Below are 15,871 nucleotides of genomic sequence, written 5' to 3'. Positions count from 1 at the left end.
AAGAACTTAATTTGTTCTGGAGGTCCATTCTCAACCTGAAACTGTTCTTAACCTGAGGTACCACTTTAGCTAATGGGGCCTCCCGCTGCCGCCACGCCACCACCGCACAATTTCTGTTCTCAACCTGAAGTAAAGTTCTTAACCCGAGGTATTATTTCTGGGTTATCATATTCTGTAACCTGAAGCGCCTGTAACCTGAAGCATCTGTAACCCGAGGTACCACTGTATAGGAAAGGTTTTTTTTAATGTTGAATGTTTTATTATGTTTTTATATATGTTGGAAGCTGCCCAGAGTGGCTGGGGCAACCCAGTAAGATGTGTGGGGTATAAATAGTAAAAATTTTAATTATGGAATGGGACGTCCCTATTTTCACCAGAGAAATGGTGGAGGGCATGCAGACATGTTAGCTCACGCTGAGGTCTAGAACTACAGAGGAATCGGCGTGGTTGCTTATTTTCTACCCAGGCCCTAGGTCAGGGCTGGGGATCATGTGACCCTCCACTACAACTCCCATCAGCCCTGACCATTACTTATGCTGGATGGGGAATATAGGCATTGGAATGCTGCAACACCTGGATGGCTCTCTATACCTGCCCTAGCCTTTGAAGTAGCTTGTAATGTGCTTTAGTTAGGATTGTACTGATAGTGCATCCTTTAGGCTGGCTAGAAACTAAGTTGCTTCTGCATACATACATACATACAGCACCTTTGAAAAGGCCGTAGCTCAGCAGCACAGCATCTGTTCTGCCACCAGCAGGTCCCAGGTTCAATCAGCAGCATCTCCACATAGGGTTGGGAATATGCCCAGTCTGAAACCCTGGAGAGCCGCTGTCAGCCAGTGTAGGCAGTACTGAGCTAGATGGACCAAGCGTCTGACTCAGAGTCAGGCTATGTTCCTATCAAAATTTGGCCCATTCTCTTACTGATTCTATGGCGGTGGGATGTTAGTGCTCCAGGTGTGTGCACCAGGCTTCTTTGGGAAGGACTGTGGCTCAGGGACAGAGCATCTGCTTTGCATACGGAAGGTCCCAAGTTCAATCCCCAGCACCTCCACGTAGGGCAGGGGAGACTTCTGGCAGAGACCTTGGAGAACTGCTGCCAGTCAGTGCAGGCAATATTGAGCTGGATGGCTCAATTGTCTGACTCCATATAAAATAGTCTCCTATGTTCCAATCCAAGAAGCTAATTTCGAACATGAGTTTGTGCATCTCTGCTTTTAGAGAAGAAACCGTCTTCCTGGTTTTCGTTGGGAGCTCTCCTCTTGGTCCTTCTTGCAACAAACAAATAATCATCTAAACAGCCTTTCTGAAAATCCGGCAGTCCTGTTGTAGAACGAGGTCTTCTTTTCCTCTTTGCATGCTATGTTTCCCCGCCAATGGTCTCTGTTGTGTGTGTGCCTCCCATTTCTTTCTGCCTCTGTTCTCCCGACTTCTTGTCCTGCTTTGCAATTTGAAGTTGAAGAGAGAGAGAGAGAGAGAGAGAGAGGCTCGCAAACCAATTGATGCTATTAAAAAAAAAAGTTTCAGAGCTTGCAAGCTTGGTCACACCAATAGGAAACCAGCCCTGGCGGCTTGTGTGACTTCACTTCCCAAAATTAGACACACACACACACATACACACACACACACCCGAGCCCTGTTCATCCGGCCCCCTGTGCAAGATCAGCCCCTGCCAATGCAACTGAGCCAAGTGCCCATGGAACTCTAGGCGGGAAGCAGCAGGTACAGGCAGGCGTGCCATGGATTGCACCATCAAGGTAAGTTCTGGAGATGTTCCTCCATCTTCGTCAGCAGCTTGCTCCCTGGCCCCCTTCTCTGTCTCAGGCTTGCACCAAGCTGGTCTCTGGTTCAGTTCCTCTCTCTCTCTCTTTCTCATACACACCCGGCTCCAGAAACAGGGGCCCCCTCCGCTCTTTCCTTCTGGTACAAAAAAATTTCCTCTTCCTTCCCTTTCGCGGCGGTTGATGTCTCTGAGCTTTTAAAAAACCCAAACCAAACCACCACAAGAGACGCCTTGAGCTCTGAATGGGAGAGTTCCCTTCCACTGTACGGCCTGACTGGCCGAGAGATAGAAGATGGGGGTTAAATGGGGGGACCCCCCACAAAAAACTGTCATGCATGGAGAAAGAGACTCCTCTCCGCCATATCATCATGGTGACAGCAGGAAGAGGATATTCCGACAGGGGTGACTGTACTGGCCTGCCAAACCCCAAGAATTTCAGGGATGGAGTCCAAGTTTTGGGGTGCTTCAGCCTCCCCCCCTCGAAAAAAAACTGGAGGTACTCCTCTTCATAAAAGGTCAGTTCATTTTTCCTTTTGCATTTCAGGGGTTATCAGCTTGTACACCGGTTCGCCTTTCCCTATTTTACCTTTCTTTGTGATCTTTCGATTTTTTAATTTTCCTTTCAATTGCATCTTCACGCAGGTCTGTGGATGCTTTTAGGGCTTTGCGAATTCTTTCTCTAAGCATCCATTTCGATTCAGAACCCTGTAGCATTAAGATGTGCTTTTTCCACCATGGGTGTGTTCTTGGCAAGACCGGTGGATCTTTTGATTTGGTTTGAACCCTTTCAGATTGTTTGCGACTGGATATGCATGGCTTGCGTTTCTCCAATCAGAGAAAAATGAACCAGTAGAAGCTCTTGAAAGATTTGTAGTCATTTTTGGTTTGGCATTGCTGTCTCTATTGGTGGTGGGTGGGGGGACATTCTGTGCTTGGCCTGGGTTGTAGATTTGGTCTAGTTTTCAAAAACAAGAAACACTGAGCCATTTTTGTTAGGGCTGGAACCAGGCAGGGTGGAAGTAAGATTGGGCACCTCCTGAGCTTGGACCCAGACTCTGACAAGATCAGCCTCAGCAGTTTCCCTTTGACATTATTCACTGCTTTGTGTTGATGAGACAGTTTCAGCAAATATTCGGTTAGTACGCCACCACCATGCCCCTTCCAGGTTAAAGAGGCCACTGAGCCACATAGCTGTCAACTTTTCCCTTTTCTTGCGAGGAATCCTATTCTTGCTTTACAAAACCCTGGAGCCAATGTTGCTGATTTTGCATCTGTCCCTAGAGCCCTCTGGAACTGTTGTAGTTTGAAATGCAAGTTAATTTACATGTCTAGTAGTGGCATCTCACTCCTCTTCTAGGGCGACTATCTTTGCGATGTTTGATGAGAGTTCCCTAGGAAGCAAACTGTGGCCATTGAAATGGTTGATCTATTTTGTTTTTTAAAGCTTAGGGTACAATTTTATTTTTTGGCATTTTAAATGGTGTCGCTAACTGACCAGGGAGGAAAAAAAGAGGGCCCAATTCCTTGCTCTTGTTTCTTGATCGGCTGAAGTAAGCAGGAAATAACAAGGTTCATCTGCTAAGGTCTCCGGATCAAGCTGCTGTTAAGAGGCACAGAGAAAGAACAGCCTCCAGTTCTCGGGGATCATCTTTTAAATATGAAATGTTTTCAAACAGGGAAAGTATAAGCACTGGTGCCAAGGGAGCATTTTCAGGGAGAGTCCTAGTGGTAGGCCAGCATATTTGGTAAAGAGCACGATTCATGGGTCAAGCTGGCAACTTGTTTTCCCTTTTACAGACTCTGCCCCAGTGCCTTTAAAAGCATCTTGACCTACACAAAACAATAGGGGAAATTCTGCATGCTTAATTTGCCCATGCCAGGCTTCAGTTAAACCAGCAGTGGGAAACCTGTGGCTCTCCATACACTTGATGGACTCCAACTGCCATCAGCCCTGGGGCCAGGGATTATGGGGGTTGTAGTCCAGCAACACCTTGAGGTCCTACAGGTAGAAATGGCGACACCTGTACAGCTATTACCTAGAAACTGAAACCTCTGCTAAACCGTGGGTTCACTAGTCAGGCTGCTATGTCTTCACTTTATTCCCTCTTCTCTTTCTTCCAGATTTTGGGAGACTAATATTTGGCTGGTTTCTTTGTTTATTTTATGTCGACATTTACTTCTCACGTTTCCATCAAATAGCTCAAGTTGGTGTGTGTGGTTCCCCATTTAAAGCTCACAAGAACCCTGTGAGGTAGGTTAGGCCTTGAGAAAGAGCAACTGGCCCAAGGTCACTCAGTGTGCTGGGCAGTGATTTGAACCCTGGTCTCCCAGCTCTTAGCGTGACACTCTAACCACTTTGCCATGCTAGATCTCTCAGGCTGCCTTCAACAGGTGTATGTCAGGCAGAAATCCAACAGGAGCTTTCTCCTCACATGAAGGGATAGGGAAAGGCTTCATTTATTGGATGAAGCCCGTGATGCAGCTGTTAAAAAGTCCCGGGGACCATTATAGGGACCATTATAGGCAGCCAGGCTGGAGGGCAGTTGTCCTATATAAGAATGAGTGCTAGGGTGCAATCTGGTGTATATAACACACCAAAGCCTGTCTAGATCACTGTCTCCTATAAGAGAGGTGATAAATAAAGGATAGAGATACACACCTCCACACACTTTTGCTTCTCGCTACCCAGAAAGAAACAAAGAAATCTTGGATCCCTGCTGCGTACACACCATACATTAAAAACCCTTAGCTCCCCTCACAGAATCCTGGGGAACAATAGCTTTTAATTTATTTCAACTGTACCACAGTTCATGCTGGTCTGTTGGCAACCTTTGGCGAGCTGCTATGCTGTGCTTGATTTGGAGTGGGAAGGTACAACAGTTCTCCTTTATCATTCTAGGTTGGATCTTTAAAAAACAAAAACAAACCCACAACCTGTTAACTTGGGGGGGGGGGCAGGGCGGGGCGCTGTCAGGGGAGGGTCAAAACACGTTGCAGTTTATGTGGTAAGGATCCTAGCGGGTTCAGCATGTGTACATTTACCTGATATAAGAGAAAACAATAGCTGGGGGAAGGGAGGCCCAGACCTGAGTAGCAGCACCCCCTCTCCTCCAATATTCAGGATTTCGGTAGCCAAACAGGAAGCTGTGCCTCCACCGCTCCCCCCCCCCGCCCCCGCCCTCCAGCTCCATCCTTTATTACAGAAGATAGGAGAGCTATTTAAAGCCCCCCTGGCTTGCAGGGCAGTTCTGAGCCTCGGGTCCCCACCAGGCAGGCCTTATCAGCAACAGCAGAGGCTTCCGGCTTTGCGGCCTCAGACTTCCTGCCTTTGCTTCCTGTGTTAGCTGTCCCACCAGCAACATCAAGCTACCATGATTGTCACCCCCCCCCCTTACACCCCATCCCACCCCCCGCCTGCCCCACCATCGCCACCATCATCACAACCACATCAGCCTCACGTTTCAACAACACACGCTGGTTTTCGTTCAGCGCAGAATCTAGGCTTGCCGTTTCTACACTTTGACAACGCTGTTAGGAGTTCGAGGGTGCCAGAAACCTCTAAAGCCTAGGTCAGGGGTTCCCAAACTGTGGTCCAGCAGTCCACAAACTTTTATTCATGTCATCTGTGGTGTGTCTGTAAAAAATACAATTAAAAATCACACAGTGTTTACTCCAGCACATTTTGGGAACTATTGCCCTAGATCCAGCAAATGTTAAAATCTAAGCAAGCCTCTCTAGCTTTCTGAATTGCCTGGATCAAGCAAATTTTATAAGCCAGGCTAGTTTCCTGTGCTGTGGCGATTGCCTGGGTGATGGGCAATTAGGAGAACAACGGATTAAGGGGATTGGTGCGAGACAACAACAGACAAAAGCTAGAGTCTGAAATAGAGTTCTGGGAGCTGTGATGTTGTCAACTACAAGTAAAGCAGCACGCTGTAGAAAGAATCAGAGAGCAATTTTTGATTCCTGTTTGAATCCAAGGTTGCGGCAGTGGGAGAAGCAAAACTCTTTGGGGGTGTTCATGTTGTGAACCCTTCCATCTCAGGCTCTATGTGTAAATAGACCATATATCCTGAAGGCACTGCAGTCCTCGCTGTGCCTCAGTCCTGGGACCCCTGGAATGTCTCACCGCTCGGAGATTGGGACTTTTGTGCAACAATAGTGAGTGAGATGGACCAATGGTTTTGACACAACACAAGGGAGCTTTCTGTGTTCCTAGTCTTACACACACACACACACACACACACACACACACACACACACTTGCAGCATCACCTACAAGTTTTTGGTCATGCCTTGCCTGGGCACACCTCCCTCAGTGAGTCTACCTCCTAGTTACATCAGGTCCAGGGAGCTGTTATCCGTGGGGTACCTGTGAGGTTGTGGGCCCTCAGCAGATGCCCCACCATGCTGAGCCTTGGCACCAGTCCTGCACATCGCAAGTCTCCACCTCTTCCAGGGCTGGCTCTAGGTTTTGGAAGACCCCTGGGCAAGATGCTCTTAATGTCCCCCTATCCTCCTGCAGTGCAGCCGCCATCTCCTCGCCTCTCCCTCTGAGCCCAGTTCACACACCCCAGCCAAAAGAGAAATCACAAGACATGCAGAGAAGTGACTGCTCCTCCTCTTAGGCCCTCTCATTGCTGGCTCGCTTGGAGAGAACAGCTAAAAGTGCAGCAACAGTGAGCGTTTAGGAGCAGCAGGGCATTCCAGGGATTGGGAGAGGGGCCTATATTGGGACATGGTCCTCAGCAGGTGCCCGACAATGCCAATCTACACCCCCACCCCGGCCAATATAATCTGGTTATTTGTTCTGCAACTATGCTGCTGTTCATCACCATTGGTTCTGGCCAACTACAGCTTCACTAAGATTTCCCCAGGGTTTCATGAGTTTGGATGTTTTGACAGGTTGGGGTTCTTGCTGTTTCCATGTAAAAATCATATTTTTAAAAAAGAGAAAAATCAATTTGCCACTTATGCTATGCTTTTTGCCGTGAAGGGTGGCGGGGGCGGGGGCGGGGAGAGGCTCTGATCCCTTGGGATCAGATAAAATTCCTAAGACAGGGTGGGGAACCTCAGGCCTGGGAGCTAAACAAACAAACAAATAAATTGCCACCCATCTGACTGGGTTGCCGCAGCCACTCTGGGTGGCTTCCAACAAATTCAAAACATTAAGCACAGTAAAACAACAAACATTAAAAACTACCCTATACAGTTACAGGTAGGTAGCTGTGTTGGTCTGCCATAGTCAAAACAAAATAAAAAATAAAAAATAAATAAATCCTTCCAGTAGCACCTTATACAGGGCTGCCTTCAGAAGTCTTCTAAAAGTCATCTTTATTTCCTTGACATCTGATGGCCCTCCCGACCTCTCTGTTTGGCCCTTGGGACTCTCCTCAGGGTATACACCCTCTCAAGGCCTTCACCACCCCTGCCTTGCACCCTCCTTGAGTGTTTTTGCCTGGCTGGAATTTGTCAAACTCTGACAATGTCTCTTGCTTGCCTGGATGGAAGATTGAGTGGGTGGGTGTGGGTGTAGAAATTGCTTTACCATACAAATATTATATTTAAATTAATTGCTCTGCCCACTTTTCCCTCTGGCCCTGCCTACCTCTGCCACATGACACCCCTCACTCCACCAAAAGTTGCCCCCCCCCCAGGAAATATGGAACGAATAAGGTGTCTCGTCCCCCCCATGATCTAGGATATTGGATAAATATGTGAAGGTTGCTAAGCAACCAATGCCCTTCTTCCTTCTTCCCTGAACCTGGCAACCGTACAAATCTCACCGAGGCTGAGCTGCTGTTGTGGCAACGGAGGGGCCAGCCACAATGGTTTCCTCCTACTGCCCACTGAAGCACCCTTTAGAAACGGTGGCCTACAAATTAAAACAACTTTTCTCAGCCTGCGACCTTCAGGATGTTTTGGACTACAACTCTCCTCAGCCGCTGGGGCTGATGGGAGTTTGCAGCCCAAGTTCACCTCTGGACTGTCACTGTTGTACAAGAGGGATTTGGTCGCTAAACAGAAGTTTTGGCTCATTTACAGAGGGTTAGAGTGCTCTGGCACCACAACCCTCACTTTTTAAAAAAAGCCGTACTTTTGGGAGGGTAGTTTGTAGTTTGTTAAGAATGCTGAAGAGTTGCTGGGGGACCTCTAGTCCCCTCACAGAGCTACAATTCCCAGAATTCCCTGGGAAACGGGTTGATTGTTAAACCAGTCTGGGAACTGTAGCTCTGTGAAGGGAATTGTAGTCTCCTAAAAATCTCTCAGGACCCTTAACAAACTACAGCTCCCATGGTTTTTTGGGGGTAGCAATGGCTATTTAAAGTGGTATTATGGTGCTTTAAATGTACGGTGTGCTTGTGGTCCAAGACATATGGGATTTGGTTGAGGGTAAAGTGAGCTTGGTGGGGTACTGCTCCATTTACATTAATGGGCCAGCTTCCATTGGCTGCAGTAGTTTGGTCCACGGTCTCTAAAAATTATTTTTCACTCTAGTTGCTCTGCGTGCTCTCTGTGTGTGCCCCCCCCCTTTTTGCTGCGTTTTAGCAATCTTCGTCTAATCTTAGCTCATCAGTTCTTCAGAGTTAGGATCCTTATCTTACACTAGCTATCTTTCAAAAAGCAGCTGACTAATCAATGACACTCCTTTCAGCAATTGTAAAAAGAGATACAATATGAGGAAGGGCCATAGCTCAGTGGTAGAGCATCTGCTTTGCAGGCAGAAAGATCCCTGGTTCAGCCCCCAGCGTCTCCAGGTAGGGATGGGGGAGATCTTGGACTCAAACCCTGGAGAGCTGCTGCCAGCCAGTGCAGACAATATTGAGCTGGATAGCCCCGATTCCTCTTGTCAGCTCAGGCAAGGAGGCTGCAGGGCAGTGAGGCAGGCTGCAAACCATGAGAATCCCTAATCTGTTTGATTCCCTGGTGTCAAGAACACACAGTCTAGATCCTCCCGAAAAAACCTGGATAAAAATTACCTATAGACCAGTGTTTTTAAACCTTTTTTGGGCAAAGGCACACTTGTTTCATGAAAAAAATCACGAGGCACACCACCATTAGAAAATGTTAAAAAATTTAACTCTGTGCCTATATTGACTATATATAAAGTAATTCTCTTGAATAGGAATCAAATAAACACAAAGAAAGTATTTTATAATTACTTTATTATGAAATAGTAAGTAAACAGAAATATGAAAAATTATAAAATACTTTATTCAGTGCGCAACCTGGGTCTGTTTGGCTGTTTTTTAAAAATCTTTCAAATTTTTCAATTTTTCCCACGGCACACCAGGCAACATCTTGCGGCACACTAGTGTGCCGCGGAACAGTGGTTGAAAAACACTGCTATTGTTGTTGTTGTTGTTCAGTCGTTCAGTCGTGTCCGACTCTTCGTGACCCCATGGACCAGAGCACGCCAGGCACGCCTATCCTTCACTGCCTCTCGCAGTTTGGCCAAACTCATGTTAGTAGCTTCAAGAACACTGTCCAACCATCTCATCCTCTGTCGTCCCCTTCTCCTTGTGCCCTCCATCTTTCCCAACATCAGGGTCTTTTCTAGGGATTCTTCTCTTCTCATGAGGTGGCCAAAGTACTGGAGCCTCAGCTTCAGGATCTGTCCTTCTAGTGAGTACTCAGGGCTGATTTCTTTGAGAATGGATAGGTTTGATCTTCTTGCAGTCCACGGGAATCTCAAGAGTCTCCTCCAGCACCATAATTCAAAAGCATCAATTCTACGGCGATCAGCCTTCTTTATGGTCCAGCTCTCACTTCCGTACATTACTACTGGGAAAACCATAGCTTTAACTATACGGACTTTTGTCGGCAAGGTGATGTCTTTGCTTTTTAAGATGCTGTCTAGGTTTGTCATTGCTTTTCTCCCAAGAAGCAGGCGTCTTCTGATTTCGTGACTGCTGTCCCCATCTGCAGTGATCATGGAACCCAAGAAAGTGAAATCTCTCACTGCCTCCATTTCTTCCCCTTCTATTTGCCAGGAGGTGATGGGACCAGTGGCCATGATCTTAGTTTTTTTGATGTTGAGCTTCAGACCATATTTTGCACTCTCTTCTTTCACCCTCATTAAAAGGTTCTTCAATTCTTCCTCACTTTCTGCCATCAAGGTAGTATCATCAGCATATCTGAGGTTGTTGATATTTTTTCCGGCAATCTTAATTCCGGTTAACTTATATGTATTCCGCATATAAGTTAAATAAGCAGGGAGACAATATACAGCCTTGTCGTACTCCTTTCCCAATTTTGAACCAATCAGTTGTTCCATATCCAGTTCTAACTGTAGCTTCTTGTCCCACATAGAGATTTCTCAGGAGGCAAATGAGGTGATCCGGCACTCCCATTTCTTTAAGAACTTGCCATAGTTTGCTGTGGTCGACACAGTCAAATGCTTTTGCATAATCAATGAAGCAGAAGTAGATGTTTTTCTGGAACTCTCTGGCTTTCTCCATAATCCAGCGCATGTTTGCAATTTGGTCTCTGGTTCCTCTGCCCCTTCGAAATCCAGCTTGCACTTCTGGGAGTTCTCGGTCCACATACTGCTTAAGCCTGCCTTGTATAATTTTAAGCATAACCTTGCTAGCGTGTGAAATGAGTGCAATTGTGCGGTAGTTGGAGCATTCTTTGGCACTGCCCTTCTTTGGGATTGGGATGTAGACTGATCTTCTCCAATCCTCTGGCCACTGCTGAGTTTTCCAAACTTGCTGGCATATTGAGTGCAGCACCTTAACAGCATCCTCTTTTAAAATTTTAAATAGTTCAGCTGGAATATCATCACTTCCACTGGCCTTGTTGTTAGCAAGGCTTTCTAAGGCCCATTTGACTTCACTCTCCAGGATGTCTGGCTCAAGGTCAGCAACCACATTTCCTGGGGTGTATGAGACCTCCATATCTTTCTGGTATAATTCCTCTGTGTATTCTTGCCACCTCTTCTTGATGTCTTCTGCTTCTGTTAGGTCCTTTCCACTTTTGTCCTTAATTGTGGTAATCTTTGTAGACCACAGCAACTCCCTTTTCCTGATCCTCAAGTCTGCCCTGATGCTGCCCTGAGCATCCAGCTGGGCACAGCTGGGTGAGACCAACTCCACCCTGTTCATCATCCACCAAGGTGTCAGGGATACAAACCAGATTGGCCTCCTCACCCATAATCAGATCATGGATGAGGAGGACTTATTCAGAGTCAACCTGGCATTTAACAACAGCAGCCATAGACCGAAGGGTTCCTCTTCTCCCAGACAAAACTCCCTTCCCTTGGCGAAAACTAACAACACCTATGACAGCAATAAAAACATCACAAATTAAAAACAGTTAAAACAACTAAAGCGGTTAAAAACAGGTTAAGACAGTGGTTGCTTTCAGTCTGCATACAATATGCAGCTGATTACTTTCTCCCATTTGACATTGTGTTTCCTTTGCATTGAAATGAACAGGATAGAATAAGGTAATGAAAGTGTAATTTTTGTAATTAATTGCAGAACTTACATACTTTTGCCACAGAGGATGGTGAGACGAATAACATGGATTTTAGCAGAAGGCAAACTGCAGCAGAACAGAAACAGAGTTACACATATCAAACACGGGGGGGGGGGGCAAGCAAAACAATTTCTTAAGTAGCGGTCTCATTCAGTATAAGGAGGAACAGGTGACAAAGAGGTCTTGCACCTTGAACAGCTGTGCAGAAGTGGAAGTTTCAGCTGGTGTGGCCTGCCATGCAAGCTACACCTGCCAAAATTATATTCTCTACACAATTATTAAAAATGCACCCGTCCCTTTTTTGCATCTGAGTTCGAATCCCTGAGACTGTGTGAGCCCCCGTTGCTCGGTCCCTGCTCCTGCCAACCTAGCAGTTCGAAAGCATGTCAAAGTGTGAGTAGATAAATACCGGTAGGTAGCACTCCAGCGGGAAGGTAAACAGCATTTCTGTGCGCTGCTCTGGTTCACCAGAAGCGGCTAAGTCATGCTGTACGCTGGCTCACTTGGCCAATAAAGCGAAATGAGCACTGCAACCCCAGAGTCATCCGTGACTGGACCTAATGGTCAGGGGTCCCTTTACCTTTTACCATGGTGGTGGGGGAGGAGATTTTCATTGGAATTAGAGTGGGAAATTAAAGCCCCTTCCCCATGTCATGACCCTAATCCACTTCTGTTTCCTTTACCATTTATTTGAGTCTTGGGCACCATGGGAATAAAACACTGAATGGTGGTTCATTGTTGCAGAGTGAATTCTTTAAGGGACAGGTGCATCAGGGTCTGGGTCAAAACTGGACAATTGATGTATTAGGTGCATAGCTGTCAACCTTTCCCTTTTCTTGTGAGGAATCCTATTCGGAATAAGGGAATTTCCCTTTTAAAAAGGGAAAAGTTGATAGCTATGATTAGGCAAGCGTATGGTGTGCATATATTTTGCTTTTGTCTTGAATTCTAACCTCATAGCTGTCAACTTTTCCCTTTTTTTAAGGGAAATTCCCTTATTCCAAATAGGATTCCTCGCAAGAAAAGGGAAAAGTTAACAGCTATGTATAACCTAGGATTCTTCATTTCATAGGAAGATTCTCAATTCCATTCCTGTATTGCTTTTCTTGTACATTCTGCCCTCCATTTCTCCCCTTCTGCATTAACTAGAAGAGTTTCTAAAATTAAATTCTAAGGTAATACAAAAGAGGACAGAGACACCTGCACTGTTAATTTGTGTTTAAAAAGAGAGAGAGAGAGAGAGAGAGAGAGAGAGAGAGAGAGAGTTCAGCAGGCATAGTATGTCCTGGGCTTATCTCTTCTTTGTTGTTGTTTAGTCATTTAGTCGTGTCCAACTCTTCGTGACCCCATGGACCAGAGCACGCCAGGCACGCCTGTTTTCCACTGCCTCCCGCAGTTTGGCCAAACTCATGTTGGTAGCCTCAAGAACACCATCCAACCATCTCGTCCTCTGTCGTCCTCTTCTCCTTCTGCCATCAATCTTTCCCAACATCAGGGTCTTTTCCAGGGAGTCTTCTCTTCTCATGGGGTGGCCAAAGTATTGGAGCCTCAGCTTCAGGATCTGTCCTTCCAGTGAGCACCCAGGGCTGATTTCCGTAAGAATTGATGGGTTTGGTCTTCTTGCAGTCCATGGGACTCTCAAGAGTCTCGTCCAGCACCATAATTCAAAAGCACCAACTCTTCTGCGATCAGCCTTCTTTATGGTCCAGCTCTCACTTCCATACATCACTACTGGGAAAACCATAGCTTTAACTATCTCTTCTACATAACTGTTAAAGGTGCAGGAGTCCCTCCCTGCCTTTGCATCCAATTACCTTATCACAAATCATACTTTCTGGCCTGGAGATAGGGTGGATGGATGCAAAGGAAAGCATAGTTGCATAGAATAGAGAATGTCAGCAGGTGTAGCTGAAATTTTCACGCAAGGCACATCTGATGAAATTCTCTCTTCTACGCAACTATTAAAAGTACTGCAGATGAGCTTTCTTTTCTGAAACTAGGTCATGCTCAGTTTGTGTCAGTTCCTCCAATTCGTTCCCCCTTCTAGATACCAGATTGCCTGTCTGCATGGATCAAATACTGCAAGCAAAAGACGAAACAAAAACGAAAGAGCAATCTTTATAGGACCATCCTATGCACAGCTGTAGCGAATTATTTTTGTAGAGTGTTTCGCTAACACATAGGCACTCCTGTGTCTTCATGCAACTTTATGTGTTGTCCTGCCCAGTCTGCTTTTTCTGATTGATCCATACTCACGATAGTTAGTGAAGATACGCATTCGTGAAACTCAGCGCTGGAATAATCTTGATGCAATCGTGCACAGAAGTACACCAAGATGGCTAAAATAGCAAAAACAAGAAGCCGAGGTAGTGCAGATGGGCAATGGGAAACTGTAGGAAGTGAAAGCTGTGGCCAGTAGTTTGCAAACAGTACTCTGTACAATGACTGAACTTTTTGTTGTTGTTGTTAAGGAACAACTACCGGCAATCGTTGAAGGCATTTGAGAACAACAAATCAGGCAGTTTGGAACTCCCAAAACCCAGGAATAAATTGGGATAGGGACAATTTCCAAATCATCCCTAGTTTGGAGGAGCTGCTGGTTTCTTTCACTGGAACCCTAGCTTTCAATCTGTGTCCTGGGGGGCCCTAGGGATCTGCAGAAGCTTATCGGAGGCTCCTGGAGGACAGCATCAGTCAGTAATAGTAGCCAAACTTCTCTGAAGGGCAGCTGGCCCACCACAACTCAGTTTCACAGCCACAGGATGTGCTGCAAAGGGTTGCATTGGGTGACCTGGGGCCAAAGAGGGCAGGGTTCCTGCCCCTTTAATTAGTTGCACAGAAAAGGAATTCCAGCAGGTATGGTTTGCATGACACCTGCAGAAATCCCCTCTGCTAGCCACTTAATTAAAGGCGCAGCAGCCTTCTTCTTGTGCCCATCTCTTTGTTCATGCTCCCAGTTTGTTGTCGGAATACGTTTCACGGATCCGCCATGGATTCACATTTATTTGGTTATTTTATAAGTTTTTCGAGGTCTACTTTTGGTATAATTGCGCGTAAAAGCGAAAGTGAAAGCATGAATGAATAGTGTGGTTCACTTATGAGATTAATCCGCCTTTATTTTGTAGATCCGGTCATGTTCAAAGTTGTTAATGAGCGTTAAACTTGCTTCCCGCCTTTTTGGAGGGCAGCAACAGTGATTTTATTGGTTAAAGTACTAATGATGATGTCACGTTTGTTCCCTAATAAAAGGCAGAGGCACCCCGCTTAGGCAGAGGAGTTCGTTCATGTTCTTTTAGTTGGGTTTTAGTTGAAGTCAAGTTTAGTTTAAGGGGCTAGGAGCGGGCTGGACGGGTTGGATGGGTTTTTCTTTAGTTAGAGTTAGATCGCGGAAGATCATTCGGTTTTAGTTTTAGTTAGGTTTTCTTTTAGGTTAGCCTAGGGTTAGGCCCGCGGAAGATATTTCGGTTTTAGTTTATTTAGTTAGCCTCGCGGAAGATTGGGCGCGCAGGGTCTTTAAGCTTAGGGGAACTTAGCTTAGGGGACGAGCCTATGCGGGTTCTGCCGAAGCCACTAAAGATACAACCGGTGTCTGTCTTCCTTTGGGGTTAAAGGGGGGAGTAAAGTAAAAATTTTAATTTCTTTAATTTGGTCTGCCTATTCAGAGTCAGGGTATATATTTATTTTCACGAGGCAACTGTTCATTAAAGAAGGCAATTAGGAACTCACACTTCATCGGAGTCGTCAATTGGCTTACTCATCATCCTTCAGACTGTGAGGCTTGGCCGGCGACCGTGCTCAAAAGCACGCGGAACGCTGGCCGCTTTCCCCGCAACTGGTACCTCGTGCATAACCAGTCTAAGGCCGTGCACGAGGAGCTCCAGCAACCAAACCCCGACAAGTGGTGCCCCGTGTGAGGCAAAGCGTAGTCAAAAATCGCTTCCACGAAGACTCCGGTTAAAGGCAACATATCGGAAACAGACATTGAGAGGTGAGGTATAACGGCCCGGTTTATCCAGGATTTCGCTGCAGTAGCGCGAATCCACCGCTTGCCCAAAGTAGTGTAAATAGAAGTCGCGCGCGTATATTTTGCCCCAAGGGGTCCCCGGGTAGAGCGGCAAGGAGTTTAGTGTAAGCCTACGGGCAGAGTAAGGTCTTCCCTAAAGCCTACGGGTGGGAAGGGTTCTGGCAAAAGCCTACGGGTGCCAGGGTCTGGCAAAAGCCTACGGGTGCCAGGGTTTTCGGTCAAAGCCTACGGGTAGGGCCGGTGTCTCCCGAAAAAGCCTACGGGTGGGAGGGAAAGGTTTTCTGGCAAAAGCCTACGGGTGCCAGGTTTTTCGGTCAAAGCCTACGGGTAGGGCCGGTAGCCCCTAGTAGAAGCCCACGGGTGGGGGCGGAGGTTTTCTGGCTAAAGCCTACGGGTGCCAGGTTTTTCGGTTAAAGCCTACGGGTAGAACCGGTGTCCCCTAGTAGAAGCCTACGGGTGGGGGAGGAAAAGTTTTGGAAAAGTGTTTAAAAAATGGGCTCCTCACTCTCAACTGCTCAAGTAAAATTTTGTGAAGATTTATTGTACCTTTTGAAAAGAAATGGTCACCCTGTCTCTGAATC

The 15,871-nt window shown here is 46.4% G+C and overlaps 1 protein-coding gene across 3 annotated transcripts in view; it reads left to right on the top strand.

Annotated features, from left to right (window-relative positions):
- Window positions 1-1,600: 1,600 nt before the first annotated feature.
- Window positions 1,601-15,871, top strand: part of LOC117051605 (retroviral integration site protein Fli-1 homolog) — a 38,166-nt gene continuing 23,895 nt past the window's right edge. For 2 of the 3 annotated variants that reach the window (XM_033158161.1, XM_033158164.1), the window contains exon 1: window positions 1,602-1,757. In XM_033158161.1, the coding sequence (XP_033014052.1) occupies window positions 1,740-1,757 (18 nt within the window). In that variant the 5' untranslated portion in view covers window positions 1,602-1,739. Of the gene's footprint in view, window positions 1,758-15,871 lie in introns of all 3 variants that reach the window. The other variant, XM_033158163.1, reaches the window with a different exon arrangement.

The sequence above is a fragment of the Lacerta agilis genome, chromosome 8, assembly GCF_009819535.1.
Source record: "Lacerta agilis isolate rLacAgi1 chromosome 8, rLacAgi1.pri, whole genome shotgun sequence".
Taxonomy (NCBI): Eukaryota; Metazoa; Chordata; class Lepidosauria; order Squamata; family Lacertidae; genus Lacerta; species Lacerta agilis.
This window is presented reverse-complemented; position numbering and strand designations above follow the sequence as displayed.